Source organism: Vicugna pacos, chromosome 15 (assembly GCF_048564905.1).
Source record: "Vicugna pacos chromosome 15, VicPac4, whole genome shotgun sequence".
In the NCBI taxonomy this organism is placed as follows: Eukaryota; Metazoa; Chordata; class Mammalia; order Artiodactyla; family Camelidae; genus Vicugna; species Vicugna pacos.
The window spans coordinates 60,621,034-60,637,207 of record NC_133001.1 but is presented as its reverse complement, the minus strand read 5'-3'; the positions used below and the strand labels follow the sequence as shown (position 1 = coordinate 60,637,207).

Below are 16,174 nucleotides of genomic sequence, written 5' to 3'. Positions count from 1 at the left end.
CAGGGTCGGCAAATAGAGAAGAGCAGGTCGGAGGCCCGCAGGGCGGCGCGGGTGCTGCTGGGGCCGTGGAGACAGGGAAGCGGAGGGGCTCAGGGGGCAGTGGGCTCCTCACTGGTGAAGGACGTCAGTCTGTGTCTCGGGCCCCAGGGGACCCCTGGAGGGAGAGACGCCCACTTCCCTGCCTGAAACGCGCGCCCGGTTTGTAGGGGGTGTGCGGGCCCCTCCTCTCTGGGGGTTCTGTGTCCTGTCAGAGTCCAGTCCTCCCCGGGGAAGGGGTGTCGGGCTAACAGCACACATCTGTGGCCTGACGGTAGAAGGTAGAATCGGGCCCGCGTATTTTAGCTCTGCATCCACCCGACGCCACAGCTGTCGGCCCTCCCTTCCCCGTCAACGTGTCCCGTCGGGGATGCCTAGATCCAGGCACACGGGCTCCCCCGCCCGGGACCGCGTGCCCTTCACGTCCGGGCCTGGCTTCCTGGGTTTCCCGCCTGTCTCTTTGCAGCTGTGCGAGCGAGTGACTGAGGGGCGAGTTACCCAGTGCAGAGACAGGTGCATTGTGAAAGGTGCTCAGCTCAGTAAGACCACTGAGCAACCTCTGTGACGCGCTAACTGGCCGCCACAGGGCCGAAGAGAGGCATTGCAGGTGGTCCCAGGGCCGTCACAATGGTCCACCGAACTGGTTAAAATCATTAAAAAAAAGTTAGGTTTATGATTTACACAACATGCCCTGTGAAAAATGTCAACAGATTTTAATGTTAGTTCGGATGAAGGAGTTAAGCTTGGATTACGGTCTCCACGACAGGCGACGTGGTTGCCGTGACACTGGCCAAGGACGCGGCAGTTTCTGATCAGTTCTGCGTGCGACACGCAGCACAATCCTGTCATCGCTCTTTTGTTATAAAATCAACGCACTGTTTCTACTTCTCTCCGCCTCGTTCGACGTGCTTTCTGGAGCACCCTTTTGCTTTCTGTTCTTTGGGTTTATAGATCAGAAGTAGGTACCACCTGTAATTTAGTATTTAACTTAAAGAACGATTTTACTCTTGTCTGTAATCTTTGTTGCTGTATTTCCTGATTTCCCACCAGATACTTTATCCTGCAGCCCAAACTGCAAGTAACTTTGTAACAAAACAGCCCTTCTGAACTCCCTGGACGTACTTCCTCACCATTGTCTTTTTCCCATTCTTAGTATCTATTTGTTGGCAGACATTTATTTCTGAATTTTTTCCATTTTTCCCAAGACCTGAATTGAAAACCCATTTGTTTTCAGTTTCTGAAAATTGATTTCTACACATGTATTCACACCATAAATTGACTCTGGGTCCTGGGTCTTTTTCTTTGGAGTCATTGGTGTGGAAGCTTTAGGAAGAGAGGAAAGAGAGACCTGGACCCCGACCTGCAAGACCCTTCCAGGGTGTTTGCTCCCGTCGTGGATCTGGGGCCTGACACCCTCCTCCCACACCCTCCCCAACATCAAAATCCACTAACATCTGTTTTCTGAAAAAAATTGAGAAGGTTTTGTGTGTGTGTGTGAGAACTAAAATCCTCAGAAAATTCTCCTAAATTGCTAACATTAACAATCCCTCTTTCGGGCTCTTCCGCCACGTGTGTCATGAAAGCCTGCTGGCTCTTGGTAGCAGGTGGTCCCGGCGGTGATGTCGGGGGGGCCGGGGTGGGGCGAGGCTGGAGTGTGGACTCACCAGTGACCGGGGGTGTGGGTGAAGGTGCCCTGGGCCGGGGAGGGGGACAGCAGGCCTGGTGGCATCCCTCACAAGGGCCAGTTTTATCTTTGTAACCGGCTGAAGCCCATCTCTGGACACTGCAATGTTCTGATCTGAGCCTCAGCTTGCAGCTGTAACAGATGGGAAGTTCGCATTAAGCCCCAGTTGCAGTGTCTGATGTGGACACATGCAGCTTTGCTGAGCGAGGCTCACATGGGGGGCCACGTGTGCTCAGGAGGGGCACTGCGGCAGACCGCGTGGAGTGGGCATCTGAGTGGCCAGGACTCTGGCTGAGCCGGGACCCTGGGTGGCAGGTGCTCCGAGTTAAAGAGGGTTATGACACGAATTCCTTCCCTCCCCTGTTAGGAATCTTAGAACTTGGCTTCGTTGACCATTTCTTGGTGTTTCCTTTGCATTGTCTTCCTAAGGTCCCCGTGGGAACAAAATGACACAGTCTAAAGGTCGTTATTTGGGGAGCTCTTTGGAGGCAGGACCCACCTGCTCCTTCTCAAACACGTTTCCCCTGACGCGTACTCTCCTGCTCTCAGTGGGTTCTGCTGCTTATCCCAGTGGGAAAAGTGGAAAGCATCATCGACTGTTTTGAGGAGCTCCGCAGCCTCCTGGTCGATGTTCTGGACGACCCAGCTTTCCCACCTCCCGACGCTCAGAAGGTCTCTGCTGGAAGCTCAGGGCCGATGTGTTGCACGTGGGCTTATCCCGCCCCAGCCGAGCCTGAGCGCAGGGGGACCTCAGGGCCGAGGGCAGAACAGAGGGAGCGAGTGTCCCCACGCTGCTGGTCACACTCGGGAGATGCTCGCTGACCTGGAGAGTCAGCTCCCGTGTCGCACTTGGGGACCTGCCGGGGACCGAGCCTCACGCCTGCTTCTGCTGCGTCGGACTCTGTGCAGGTGAAGGTGCTCCCGGCGTTTCAGACGTGCACTTAGAACACGGCCTGGAAGTCACCACGGTGTCCCTGTCGCACGAGTGTCACTGCTGCCCCCACCTCCCTCACTGGGAACCCAGTCCAGGACGAGGGAAAAGGCGAAACGGTTTCTCTGAAACCAAAGTCCTGAAGTACAGCTCTTCCCACATTTGACTGTGAAAGTATTTCATCAGTTCAAAGCGTTGCATGTGCTGAAGAGCTCAGAATAGTCGAATGTGTCCCACGTACACCCTACAAGAGGTTTATTTGCTCTAATTTTTGGTGTCTTTAAGGTTATAATATATTCACTCCAAAGACTAAAATTACAAGTGGATTTTAAATAATAAAATAATAAATATAAATAAATAAATATGAGAAGTTAAAATGATAAAAATAAAAGCGTGTAAGTAAGTGACAGGTGGCCGTACGGCTTCCGGGTCCTTTCTCGCCGGCAGTGGGCGCGTCCCCCGCGGGGCCCCTCGGGACACCCCGCTCTTCCCCAGCCGGGGTCTCTCTTTGCGGGCTTTGCACACACGCACTCTTTGGCGTCTGAAAGCGCTCACCTCTGCGCTCGCTCATCCCAGCGATGCTGGGCGCTCCCGTCGTTCCGATGGTCCCTCCGGTGAGCACGCTCGCTGCAGCCGCTTCAGCTGGTCCAGGCCTCCCTGGTCTCGCCCTCTCAGCCCCACAGCTAACAGTCAGGCAGTTTAGACCAAAACACAGTCCGTCACGTGATGGAACGTGTACGAGACGGGACGGTGCCCAGCCAGTCACCCCCCACCAAGGGCAAGGGGAAATCTGGCTTCTCATCAGCACCGACGCCTTTAAACTGGATCCGGACGTGGAATAACTGATCACTCGAGAGTTCACACTGATCACCTGAAACCTGGCCTAAGAGTGACTGAGCTGCACGGAGGAGGGCGGTGCAGAGGGAGCCGGTTTTGCAGGGAGAACAGACGTTAGGGACAGGTCAGGGTGTGCTCTGCGGCCTCACTGTCTGCCCCCCGGGAAACGGCCAGTGTTCCCCTCATGGTGCTTCGACTCCCAGGGACGGTGAGGGGAAGAGCGCCCGCCTGCCGGAGTTCTGTGTGGCTTTTAAATCACGCGCAGAACAGGGCTGATTCTGTCCGTGTCCGCGTCCGTGTCACGGCAGGGGCTGGACTGGAGATGGTGTTGTGACTGGGGTGACTCTGGAAATACGTTATAAACAGTTCCTCGCGTTTCACGCGGAAGCTGCTTGTGCATTTTGTACTCCCTTTCTGACTGTGCATTCTAACATAGACTGTTCTTTTTCTTCCTAAGTGTTTTAAAGCACAGAACGGTTACACTTCGCCGACAGCCCGGGGGCGGCTTGGGCCTGAGCGTAAAGGTGTGAGCGGGTGGCCCCACGCTCCTTTCCTGCGCTGGCCCTGTGCTGACCTGACTGACCTGCACTCCCGCTGCCTGTCTTCCAGGGAGGCTCGGCTCACAGAGTCCCTGTCGTCATATCGAAAATATTGAAAGACCACGCAGGTGACAGCGGCGCGGCGGCTGGCATGCGTTGCAGCAGTTTGGAAGGTGGTGTGTGCTTTTAGGTGAGAAACGAGCTGTTGGCTTCGCCTGGTTGTCTGCACTGCTGCGGTTTTGCAGGCGCTTGCTGTCTCAGCCGACCACCCGGCCCTCGTCTCCCCCCGCCACCGGGACACATGGGCACGCCAGTGGTCCCAGCCCTGGGTTTCTCAGGAACGGCAAACCACTGAGGGAGGTCAGTGCGGATGGAGGGTCCATGGTGATCGCGAGGGCTTGGAGGTAAAAACCTGCGACGGCGGGCGCCTCGGGCGTGGTGGGTGCGGCGGGGCAGGCGTTGCTGACAAGATGGGCCGCTGGCCCTGGGAGCCGCTGCCCTTTCCCGAGGCCGCTGTGTGTAGACGGGAGAGTGAGGACGGGGTCCTCCCTGTGTGGGGCTGCTCGTTTCCCGTAGAAGTGGAGGCTTTCTGACAGTGTCACATTGCTAGTGGCGGGTAGGGAGGTCCACTCCCACCAGGACCCTCGGCTCCCTGTCCTGCCAGCTACTCCCTGTCAGTGGGACCTGTGGCTCAGGTGATGGTGCTCCCAAAACTGGCGGAGGGCAGCGCGCCCCGAGCCTGAAACTGTGCAGCGTCCAGAGGGAGGCCTGAATCAGGAAGGGGTGCGCCCTGCCAACCAGTCCTGGGGCAGAGACTGTGGGCCTCCCGGATGGACACACCGGCCCCCGAGACGTGCAGGTTCAGTGGGAACTGCAGAGTCAGTTCGTGCTTCAGCTCGGAACCTGGTATCTGGGGCGTCTGCACGGCGTGCCCTCGGGCATCACGCCTACCTCAGACCTGGGGGGTCACGTTTTCCTGCAAAGACGGTTCCCAGGGGATGTGAACTCCCCACAGTGCTCTGAATTCATTCGTGGGGGAAAGAGGCATTGTAACAAAATCTGCATGCGTGTAAAGACTCTTTGGTACCAAAAGGATGGAATTCAGGACTCAGCGTGATACGGTATTTTCCCTTTCTGAGCGAAGTCACAGCACCTGCCTTTAACGTTTGCAGCAGACAGATCGCACTTATTGGGGGTTGAGGGGACAGAGCCAGAGGGGCTTCCACGGGGACCCACCCCAGCCGCAGGCTCGGAAGGAGCCTGGTCCTTCCCCTGCCGTTTGCTTTGTAAGAAAATACAGTTCTAACTGTAACCATAGGGCACAAGGCTCTGACTCAAATGACCATTATTTTTCGAGGTTTTTAAAGCACTTTGACAAAACATTATGATTCCCTTGGGCGAACGCCCTTCTGCTGTACAAGCCAGCGCTGTAGTTGTGAAGTGGAAGAGCTGCAGAGCTGAGTCCGTCTGAGGCAGTTTCTGTGAGGGGGAAGGACTCGGCTCCTCGTTGAGCTCGGAGTGTTCGGAGCCTCGTGCGCCACCGTCACCCATCGGGCTGGCTGGTCAGTAACTGAAGGAAGGTGCTCCAGTCCTTTTCGGCTCCTGTGGTCTTCGTGAACATTCTCAGTTCTTTTTCTAAGTGAAGTTTTTAATGTGTGGGTGTGAATATCAGTTTCCGAAAAGACTGGGATGAAGGGAGACGACAAAAATCAGAGAAGGATGTTATGCCCAGTTCAGGATGAGAACCAGCTTTATCTGCAGAGGGTGACCAGGCCGCCCCTCGTGAGCTGGGAGGTGCGCCCGCGTCTGGGGTGGCCGGCCAGGTGGGTGTCCTCAGGAGTAACAGGGGCGTCCAGTCCTCCAACCGGAGTCCAGACGTGCCAACACACTCTCTCCCGAAGCAGAGCCTCCTCTCCAGCTGCTGGGAGGCACCACAGGAAGCTCGGCACAGCAAGTCTCAGGGCGGAGCCCGCCTCTCCTCCCACTCCTCCACGGTCTCCTGGCCGTCTCTGGTCTCGCCTTCCCTTTCTGAGACCATCTGCTCCGGAGCTCGGCCCTGGGCTGGGCTCTGACCAGCAGCCTCTGCCCGTCCAGGCTGTGCTGGTGCTCAGGGGTCCTGACTCGTCCCTGGAGGATGCCAGGGACGCCCAGAACCCACTGCTGACCAGCCAGAAGAGGGAAGGTGGGGCAGTTAATGGCACCACAGGGAGCATGCCAGCACCTGGTGGGGTAGGTGCTGCCCCAGACGAGCCGTCTCAGGACCACTCGAGTGGGCCATGTGCTGCGCTGTGGGCTTGGAGCCCGGCTGGCCTCACGAGCACTGGGCCCTGGGCGAGGCCGTTCTCAGGAGGGTGTCCTGCCGCCTGCATCCTCTGCTCCTGTGGGACGCCGTGTGCACCTGCTGCCCACCTGCCCCACAGACAGGGGTGCTTGTCCCTCAGGGTGCCTCGCCCGTGTTCCCAGTGCCGGTCACCAGCCGTGCCGTCCACAGCAGAGGGCTGCCACGACCGCCACTGGCAACGGGACTTTGTGCCTTTCCAGGAAGGCTGCTGCGGTGGGGTTTCGCTGGAGTCAGTGCCCATCTTCGTGCAGGTGTGGGGTTCACACCGAGAATGCGCGTTCCTTGCCTCTGTCCACAGTCTTTGAACTTAGTTCTTCTGTGTGGCTTTCCTGTCAAACCACAGGCCCACGTCCCCACAGGGGACCCGCCCACCCGGGGACAGCCGTGCCCCACACGGGTGGTCAAGTGGTTCCAGAGTCAGAGCGCAAAGTGGACCGCGAGGAGGGTCTGACGCGCAGGAAAGGCTAGTTTTAGTCATTGTTAGTCCAGATAATGAAGTTCAGTGCTCAAACGGGAAGACTTTTAAGAAATATTACCCTTTTACGCTATTACCCAGAGGTTTTATTCATCAATATTTATGTCTGAATTTTGCAAAGACTAAAGTTGCAAAAAGAGCAAATTATTTGTTACAAAACCATTGTATTGCCAACAATGATTAAATTTACATCACCTCAGATATGGGTAATAGCAATTAGTTTGCCTTGAGAAGGAAAGTGTAACAGAAATAGAAAATATTAGCCCATTGTAGCTAGTCTGCACCTTTGAATATTTATACGGGTTAAACTGCATTATGCTGTTTTTCCATTTTCCATCCCAGCATAACGGCAGAATCACCACAGAAATAAACTAGAATCGCTTTTCAGCCAAAACCCACAAGCCTAGTATATTCTGACCAAAGAGTTTATTTTATTCAGGAACATTAATTAAAATTTTAAATTAAACTTAAACTTCCATGGTTTTATTTTATCATCCATTTCACCGCTTTTTAATTTGTTTCTTTAGGACTAAAAGCCCATCAAATGGAAAGCATTTCAAAGATTTAATTGGATAGTCTTTTTAATTAACTTTTATTTAATGACAGAGATGAGAGAGAGGAGGAGAGATGGAGACAGAGAGACAGAGACGGAGACGGAGACAGAGGGGGGAATCCGGAAGGCCTCCCGTGGGGCCAGACGGGGCGCAGGTCTCCCTTGAGGGGTGAGGCAGGCTTTCTGGGCGAAGTCGTGGTGTCAGCGAGAACTTTCTTAGTTACCTAAAATCATACCATCACAGTCAGTAACGTAAAGACTATTTTATTTGCAACAAAACTTAATACTAGTTAACGATGAGAACTAGTATTAACAATTGCCATCACATGTTTGCATGGAATTTAAAGAAGGTTACAGTGTGAAGGGAATAGCTTATTACTTGGCTTCTCTTATTTAACCAAAGGCTTGTAAATCAGAGGAAATCCAGGTGAAGGAGAGAGATCTGTAAAAGGGCTTCGTGCGGGTCTCAGCCTGGCTCCAGCCCGTGTGGGGACTGGGTCAGCCCTTGTGGTCCTGTTGTGTTTGCAGGACGCCGTCAGCAATAACCAGGAGGAGCTTTGAAAACAGGAAGGTTCGCTCCTGGCAGGACCTGGAAACCGCACAGCACACCTGGGTCCACAGCCAGGTCGAGGTCGTGGGCAGAGAGCGCAGGGGCCCAGGGTCCTGCTTCCCTGGGGGTTCCCGGGGGTCACTCTGTATTGTGATTTAAACGTAAGAGCAGGAATTTAAAGCTCGAGGAGGGAAGAAGCAGGCAGCCCAGACGGTCAGTCCCTGAGCTCAGCCAAGCCGTCCACAGCGCAGGGGCCTCGGTGGGGGCCCCGCTGTTTGTCTGGGGTGAGGCCGGGCCTCCTGGGCGGTCAGAGCTGAGGCCAGGCCCTTGCATTACAGCGGGAAGTGTCACGGTTTACACTACAAGCGCTCTACATTTGGTGCGGGTTTGATCAGCCGTTGAAAGGAGTTGTCGCTCTGCCTCTGCCTGTGAGAGTGGAAAGTTAAGGGGAAATGATGCTGGAGAGATTACACTTGGACTTGACCACACCAAGTGTTTCTTTCCTTTCCCCTTTGATATTCTGGGCCCACTCGTTAGTCAAAGCGGTCTGTGTAGATTTGTTCCCGAGAAAAGGGGAATCCTGAGGGGCTTCTGGGGTTCGTGTTTTGCTGTCTGTGTGGACTTAGTGAAGCCGCGTCCGACTCTGCACGTGTGGCGACGCCCCTCGTCCGGAGGGAGTGGTGTCCACGCTCCTCCCCAACCAGGCTCCTGTGCTTGGAAAGTCGCCCTCTTAACGTGCTTGTCTAGCTGCCTGGTTCGCCTCAGGGGTGCCTGCTGTGCTGTTGGCTTTTCCACACCCGGGTACACACACCCGCACACACGCACACTCACACACCACACATCTGCACATGCACATGGACTCACCCACATGCACACGTGTGCACACGGACTCACACGTCGCAGTGCACACATACACGCACATACACACAAACTTGCCCACGTGACCTGCATGCACACACACGTACACACGTGTACACACACACTGCCGGTTGCTGCAGACGCTGAGCTGAGGCCACTGTCCTGACGCGTGATGTCTCCGAGCCTCTCTTGATGCTGCTGCCACTTCTACACCCGCAGCTGACCGGACGGGCATGCTGTTTGTGGGGGACGCCGTTCTGCAGGTCCGTATTTTAAACCCCAGTGCTTAACTGTGTTACACTTCAGTTTTACACTAATTCAGTTCTTTTCCTCAAAATTCTTAATTCGTCATCTTTTCAGGTTAATGGCATTCATGTGGGAAATGCAACCCACGAAGAAGTGGTGAGTGTATTAGACTTTAGATGTTGCTGTTTTTTCTTTTTATTAGCTTTTCTCTTACTCTGATGATTTTTCCCTTAAAAGTGTATTTCACTGAGTGTGTCGCAGACACAGAGTTTTAGAACCGGGAAGAAAAGCTTAGACGTAAAAGTCATGTTTCCAAGAGGCCTTTGTGCAGTGCCCTCCAGGTCGTGAGCCCTTGTGCTGTCACATCCACAGGCGACAGGTCTTCGCAGACACTGTAGAGGGTGGGTTTGGTGGCTTCTATTTTAAAGACAGGAGAGCTGAAATTTAGGGGGTGGGGCCCTGGGCGGCCTGAGTGGAGCCAGTGAGGGGCCCCCGCGCGGCTCCTTGGGCCCTGTGTGCACGTCCGTCCGTCTGTCTGGGAGGACGTCTCCAGCACTTAGCCTCAGTGCTGGCCCAGGGACGGGGGTCACAGGGCCTCCACCCGGCATTACTCCTGTGGAGGGGTCGGGTCCACACTGCCGGGAAGGGTGCAGGGAACATCCATGCCGAAGCCTTAATCAGGCACAGGAAGCCCTGTGGTGAATCCATGTGTACGGCCACGTGCCCCGATGCACGGGACTGGGGTCGTGGGGACAGGGACGCGTGTTCCGTTGTGGGGGGGACAGCATCGATGTGGATGGTGATTGAGCCGGACCTTGGAGAGCGAGATGGGGAGAGAAGAAGGCCGGCCAGAGCGGGCCCTGGAGCGTGGGGAGGCTGAGGGATGGGGGACGGGCCGAAGTGGGGGGGAGCCCGGGACCCCGCAGGGCAGGCGGTCGGGGTCCCTCACAAGGTGGCCTGTTCTGCCTGGTGTGATGAAGCCCAGCAGGATGTCAGTGTGCCAGCGTCTCAGGGGAGGGGCAGCTCTGCGTGCGGTCAGTTGTGCGCCCTTCATCGCTGTTTATTTTCCACTGAGCCAACATCACTTCCAAATGAGGGCGGGCAGCCCGGACACCAAACATATCTGGTCTGCGGGACACGGACTTTCCATCAAACCAGCACACAGTGTGTTAGTGACTCGTCACTGAGGGAAGGACGAACTTCGTGCCCGCCAGGCAGAGGGGTGAGATGAAGTGTTTCTTGGTGTCGAGCGACTTGTGGTCTCGGTTACCTTTGGGTAGGTGACCCGCTCTCACCTCTTCACTTCCTAAACTGAACGTTTTTGTTGTTTTCCAATTTCTGCTGAAGTTTGCTTTCTTAAGGTGAGAAAATACATAGTAATTAAAAGAGACAGTGCACACCTCAGTAACGCCCCCACAGCCCAGGGAAAGGGAAAAGTACTCACCAAAAAAAAGAAAATTGGAGCCAATAACGTGTGCAGCTTCCTTCTGCTTAATGCCGAAGCAGGCGTCCCGTCGTGTATGACCTCGGACCTCAGGGGTGGGCCTGGTCTAATCAGGGAGTGAGAGTTGTATTTCAGAAATGACAGTGGAAGCCCTGTTGTTGCTGCAGAAGGAGCTGGTCCTCTGGCTGCTCTGCCTCTGCTCTCGGGTCTAGGGGCTGACAGGACCCCTCTTCCTCCTGATGGTGCCCAGCCTGCTCCAGGTCCCCCTCCTGTCATCTTCTCTCCTCCAGGTGAAAGGTCACCGTTCCCTCAGTCTCTGCTTCTGTGACAGAGCAGGAACTGCGGGAGACTGTCAGCCTTTCCATCTGGTTACATGGGCCCTAGTGCTACCAGAGAAACAGGCTGAGGGACAGGTTGGACAGATGGAAGGTGGTGGGCAGGCAGGCGGGCAGGCAGGTGACTGACGGATGGCAGAAGCGTGGGTGGATAGATAACCGACCAGAACGTTTTCTCCTTCATGAGACGGGAAGTTGTTTGGAGAGGTGGTTCTCCGCCCCAAAGCACATCAGAACCACCTGACCCCCCACAGGCGCTTCAGCAGGTGGCTCTGGTTCAGCACCACTTCTGCCTAATTCCCAGGCCTCGAAGTTAGCAGGTTCCAGGTCACGGGAATGGGGAGCTAAACTCCTGGTAGGGGCGTGGGTGTGGTTGGCGGAGGTTTGTTGGTGTGGTGGTGCTGGGGGAGGGGAAGTCCAGCTCTTGTTGATGTGCTCAGCTCTTCCATTAGGACCTGGTCTCTGCAGAAAAGGGGAAGATAACCACAGGGCATGTTAGGGACGGAGGTGAGATGGGTCCAGCATGAAAGGCCCTGATCGCCTGGCCGCATTAGGACCTGAATTCTGACCGCCGGACGGTGGCGGGTGCTGGTGTCCAGGGATCAGCACGGACGCGGATCCCGCGTCTCTCACACTGCACGTCACCGGTGTCACACAGCCTCTTACAGGGGCTGGGATTTGCAGTGAAAGTGTTTGACAATCTTTCCTCAAATGGACTTAGACTCTCCTTCATTCAGGGGACAGGGAGACTGTGAACCCACTCGGCTGTCAGTGCTGATGGAGACCCGGTGGCTCTGTATTGTGATGACCGGTCAGGGCTCTGCTTCCCTGATCGGGAGACTGAGCGCCTGCATGGATCGGTTACAACCGTGATACGTTCCTCATCTATTTCAGGCCCAGGGGCTCCAGGATCAATGAGCCACGGCCAGACCTTCAGCCCTCCTGCCCATCAGGGGAACCGAACCACTGGCTCTGGTGGCTGAGTGCCGTCCCCGGGACTCTGCCCCCAGGACCCCGTTGTGTCTTTCTGAGTCAGGAGACCAGTTTTGGTGGAGGCATCGCCCATCCGTCCCTCGTCAGCAGGAGAACAACACAGCAGAGCCTTCGCAGGAAGCCAGAGCTTTCCTCACCTAGACTGTTCTCAGTCCTTTGGCGAAGAGAGCGTCCCCTGGACCCTCCCTGGAGGAGTGGACGTGGCTCCAGCAAGGGGGTGGGTGAGCAGGGCACTCCGTCTCTGCAGCCCTTTGAATTACTTCTTCAGCAGTGTCTCTGGGAAGTTCTGGTATCTCAACCTCGTTTGATTTGGCCACGTTGTGTCCTGATTTCAGTCAACAGACAGTGGAAACTATTTGACTTACTTGCTTAAACTAAGAAACTGAATCTAGAACCCCTAGTCCATTGGCTCGGTCCAGCAGGTCTCACTCTCTCAGCACACATCCGCACGCTCACGTGCCGGCCGGTACAATTGGGTAGAATATTGTGGTTGTCTTGACGTACATGGAACACCTCTGCTGAAGTCAGACTTCACGCCAAGACCTGAGACCCGCTACAGGCTGGGAGTTACTGGGAGGCAGAGGGGCTGGGTCTCCGGAGTCAGCATTTTCCTTCCAGGCTGTTGCTCAGGAAGGTGGTTCCAGGACCCTCAGGGGAGGAAAGTGCCCACAGAGGGGAAGAGGAAGACGGGGTGGAGAGGGACAGGGACACTGACGTCTGCTCCTGACCCCGCTCTTTCTGGTCAGCGTCCTGACTGCAACACGAGCTACAGGTTCAGGACTCAGCCACGCGTCACCTGCTCTGCCAGCCTCCCAGCTGGGACTTCAGAAGCCTCACCTGTGTAGTTACAAGAAATGAGGAATCATTTCAGGTGGACCATGAGGCTCTGGTTCTCGATTCCGGGTTCCAGCCGGAAACGTTAACCCCTGAGCTGTGGGGTTTTCTGTCTCCAGGTTCCCCAGTGCAGCTGCAGCAGCCTCCTTCCCTGTCCCCACCTCGAGACACTGCCCAGCAGGATCCCAGCAGGAAGGCAGGCACAGTGGCAGGAATTGTTGCCGTAACAGTTTGACTGGGGATAGAGTGGTTCACAGCACGTCGGAATCCCTGGGAGAGCAAAGTGCAGGGATCTGCCGTCTGAGCGCTGAGAACTAACGTGGTTGGGTCTCGGAAACAAGCCAGGAACCCGCTGCAGTCTTCACGAAGCAGGAGCGCGCCTGCTGTCTGCCGTGGATGAGACGGAGCGCGCGGGAGCGCCGGGCAGCCCAGGAGGGCCCGTCTGCCCAGCAGCTGCTCCTCCGACCCGGGGACCAGGGACTTCTCGTCTTGCAGCTTCCAGACCTTACATGAGTTTCTCTCAGCAAAGTATCTGGGGAAGCAGAGTGCTTGGCTTCCCTTTCACACAAAGGAGCTTTGAGAAGGGAAATGAAGGACTGCTGAGTGGATGACAGACACTCAGCACAAAGATAAAAGGACAGTTGATCAGGAAGGGAAAGATCCGGCAGGCAGGAAAACCAGTAAGGACACAGTTGAACTCAGCCAAGCCGTGGTCAGCTGGCCACGATGAGTACCTACAGATGAACTCGTCTAGCAACAGGGAGCTCGCGTTCTTCCCGAGCTCACATGGGCGCTTACCAAGATGGACCACTTTCTGGGCTGTGAACCGCATCTTAGCCAATTTGAAAAAACAGAAGCCATGCAGTATCTGCTGTCCAGCCGTAACAGAATTCAACTAGAGATCAGTAGTGGAGAGGGGGCTGGAGAGCCCCTGACACTCGGAGGCTCTGACCACCACATGGGGCAGAGGAAACCTTGGAAGAAGTTTAAAAAATGTTCTAAACTAGATGCAAAAGCAAACGCAGCTTCTCAGACTTTGCGGGCTGCAGTCACAGCGGCCCTCAGAAGGAAGTTAGAAAAAGTGAGCCATGAAGTCCAGAGTGAACAGGCGGACAAAAGTGACAAAAATTAGAGCAGAGACCAAAGAAATTGAAAATAAATCAGTAGAGAAAATCAGTGAAATCAGCAATTTGCTATTTTAAAAGATCAATAAATTCGACAAATTCTAGCCAGACTAGCTAGAAAAGCCGTGAGAAGACACAGTTTGCTGATGTTGGACATGAGGAAGGGGACGTCGCTGCAGATCCCGTGGACGTTAAACGGGTGATAAAGGAATGCTGTGAGCTCTGTGCCCACAGATTTGATTAGCTGGGTGACATGGGCTGACCCCTGGAAATACACAATTTGCCGCACCTCCTACAAGAAGAGACATCGTTTGAATAGGCTTGTATCTGTTACTAAATTGAATGAATAATCCATAATCTTCCGAAACAGAAAGCGCCAGCTCAGGTGGGTCACTGGTGATTCTGCCAGACGCTTGAGGAAGACACTACCAATCTCCACAGTCTCTTTGAGAGAATAAAGCAGAAGGGGTGCTTCCCAACCCCCCGTACGGTACACGGGCCGTTCTAACCCCAAACCAGAGAAGAAAACTGCAGAACAGTATGCCTCATGAACACAGATGGAAAACCTTCAACAAAATGCCAGCAAGTCAAATCCAGCCGCGTACGAAAAGAATTGCACATCATGACCAAGTGGGACTCATCCCAAACATGCCGGGCTGGCTGAGCCCTGGACAGTCAGTAACGGAACCGTCGCATCAACAGGCCGGAGAAGAGAGGCCACGCGATCATGCCAGCAGGTGCAGGAAGGTCATCTGGCAAAGCTAGCACCCACCCGTGACCGAAGGTCTCAGTGAACTACGAGGGGAGGGGGCTCTCCTCAGCTTAGTGAAGGATGTCTACAGAACCTGCGGCTGACCAAGTACTTAATGGCCAGAAACTTGAGACCTCGCCGCTCAGACCAGGGCCTGTCTAACGAGCCGTTGTCACTTTGCTTAGAGGACGAACTCTCCAGCGCCTGCACCCTGCTTGCTCCTGGCTCCCTTTGTGCCTGAGCAACTGTTGTGGGTGCCCCGTGTTCTTGAGAGAATGTGGATTTTGTGGGGGACAGACATGCTCACACGCACTCACAGAGCTCACACACGGACGCACAAGCTCACACCGGCTCCGCACGCACTCACCGCCGGCCGGCCCGCCCGCCCGCCCCTCGCTCCGGGGGCTGAGGAGGCAGAAGGGCGTCTGGGGGGCCAGGACACGACTCCAGTCACCGCACCTGCCATGAGGGCTGCGTCCACCCTGCAGTGACTCCACAGCCCGAGGACGCGTGCCGGGTGCGGCGCGCGGCGTGCACAGGTGTGTGTGAGCGTTTGTGCAGGGGGGCGCAGCGGCCGTGGCCGGAGACACAGCCGCTGTGTTGTTACTCCAGGTGAGGCTATCAGGCTTCCCGCCCTGAGCGCTGAGTTCTTGAGAGACAGGCCAGGGGAGCAGGGGCTTTTCCATTTCTGCGCTGGTCCCTTTGTGATGGTAAAGCGGCTGTGTTTTGTCGTGTTGGCAGGTGCGTCTTTTGAGGAATTCTGGAGACAAGTGACCGTCACTGTTGAGTATCTCAGGGAAGCACCGGCATTTCTGAAGCTCCCATTAGGTAAGGAGGGGCGTCCACGGGCACCGCAGGGCTTCCTCCTCGCACGGTGGCCATCCGCATGCGATCGCCCTGATGGGCGTGTAAACCATCTCCTGAGCTCATACCCAGAGAGAGGAGGACACGGGTAGCACCTCAGTGTTCCGGGTCCTGCGACATCCCAGCCCTTCATCCGCAGGTTCTCAGAAGCGCCTCACCAGGCTGCCTGTGCCAGGCGGTTCACGGGGAGCCTCCTTCAGGTCACCTCGCTGCGACTCTACTGCCCTGTGCACACACGAATGTGCACGCACACGTGCACACGCTGAGAAACAGTTTGTATTTAGGGTGTCCGTGCTGACGCAAGAAGCTTTCCCTGTGAAAGGGAAAGCCACAGTGAGCCTGCACCGTGACGAGCCTCCCGCGCTCTCCTGCAGCCTTTGTGTTCTCCCTGTCCACGCACGTGGTCCCGGGCGGAGGTGACACACTGCAAACCCGTGAAGTGTTTTCGTCAGAATAGTCATTGTGACTTGCTCTGTTCAGCTGCGTGTTTTTACAGGACTTAGAAAGTGCCCGTCACTCCCTGGGTTAGGGGCCCAGGAGCTGCCTCTGCTCGGGGCTCAGCGCGGTCCAGCCTGCGGCGGAGGCAGCACCCTGACGTGGGAGGGCCCAGGGCCCCCCCGCAGCCCCTCCTCACCGCGGCGGTTTTCCCTTCTTTCTTTGGATCTTTCTGTCACGTGAGGGAGTAGCTCCCGCACCCAGGCCGACCGCCTCATCTGTATTGTCCTCTTTTCCTGTTGGGTTTCCTGTTGTCAGTGCTTCTCTGCCCCTGCTGCCCCGGG

General features: G+C 55.7%; 1 protein-coding gene across 1 annotated transcript in view; it reads left to right on the top strand.

Annotated features, from left to right (window-relative positions):
• The window catches only part of SNTG2 (syntrophin gamma 2), an 82,666-nt gene that overhangs the window by 5,390 nt on the left and 61,102 nt on the right, over window positions 1-16,174 (top strand). The window contains 8 exon segments of the mRNA XM_072938294.1: window positions 635-643; window positions 1,929-1,948; window positions 3,956-4,012; window positions 4,098-4,155; window positions 9,024-9,067; window positions 9,165-9,206; window positions 15,273-15,297; window positions 15,300-15,359. Of these exon segments, the coding sequence (XP_072794395.1) occupies window positions 635-643; window positions 1,929-1,948; window positions 3,956-4,012; window positions 4,098-4,155; window positions 9,024-9,067; window positions 9,165-9,206; window positions 15,273-15,297; window positions 15,300-15,359 (315 nt within the window).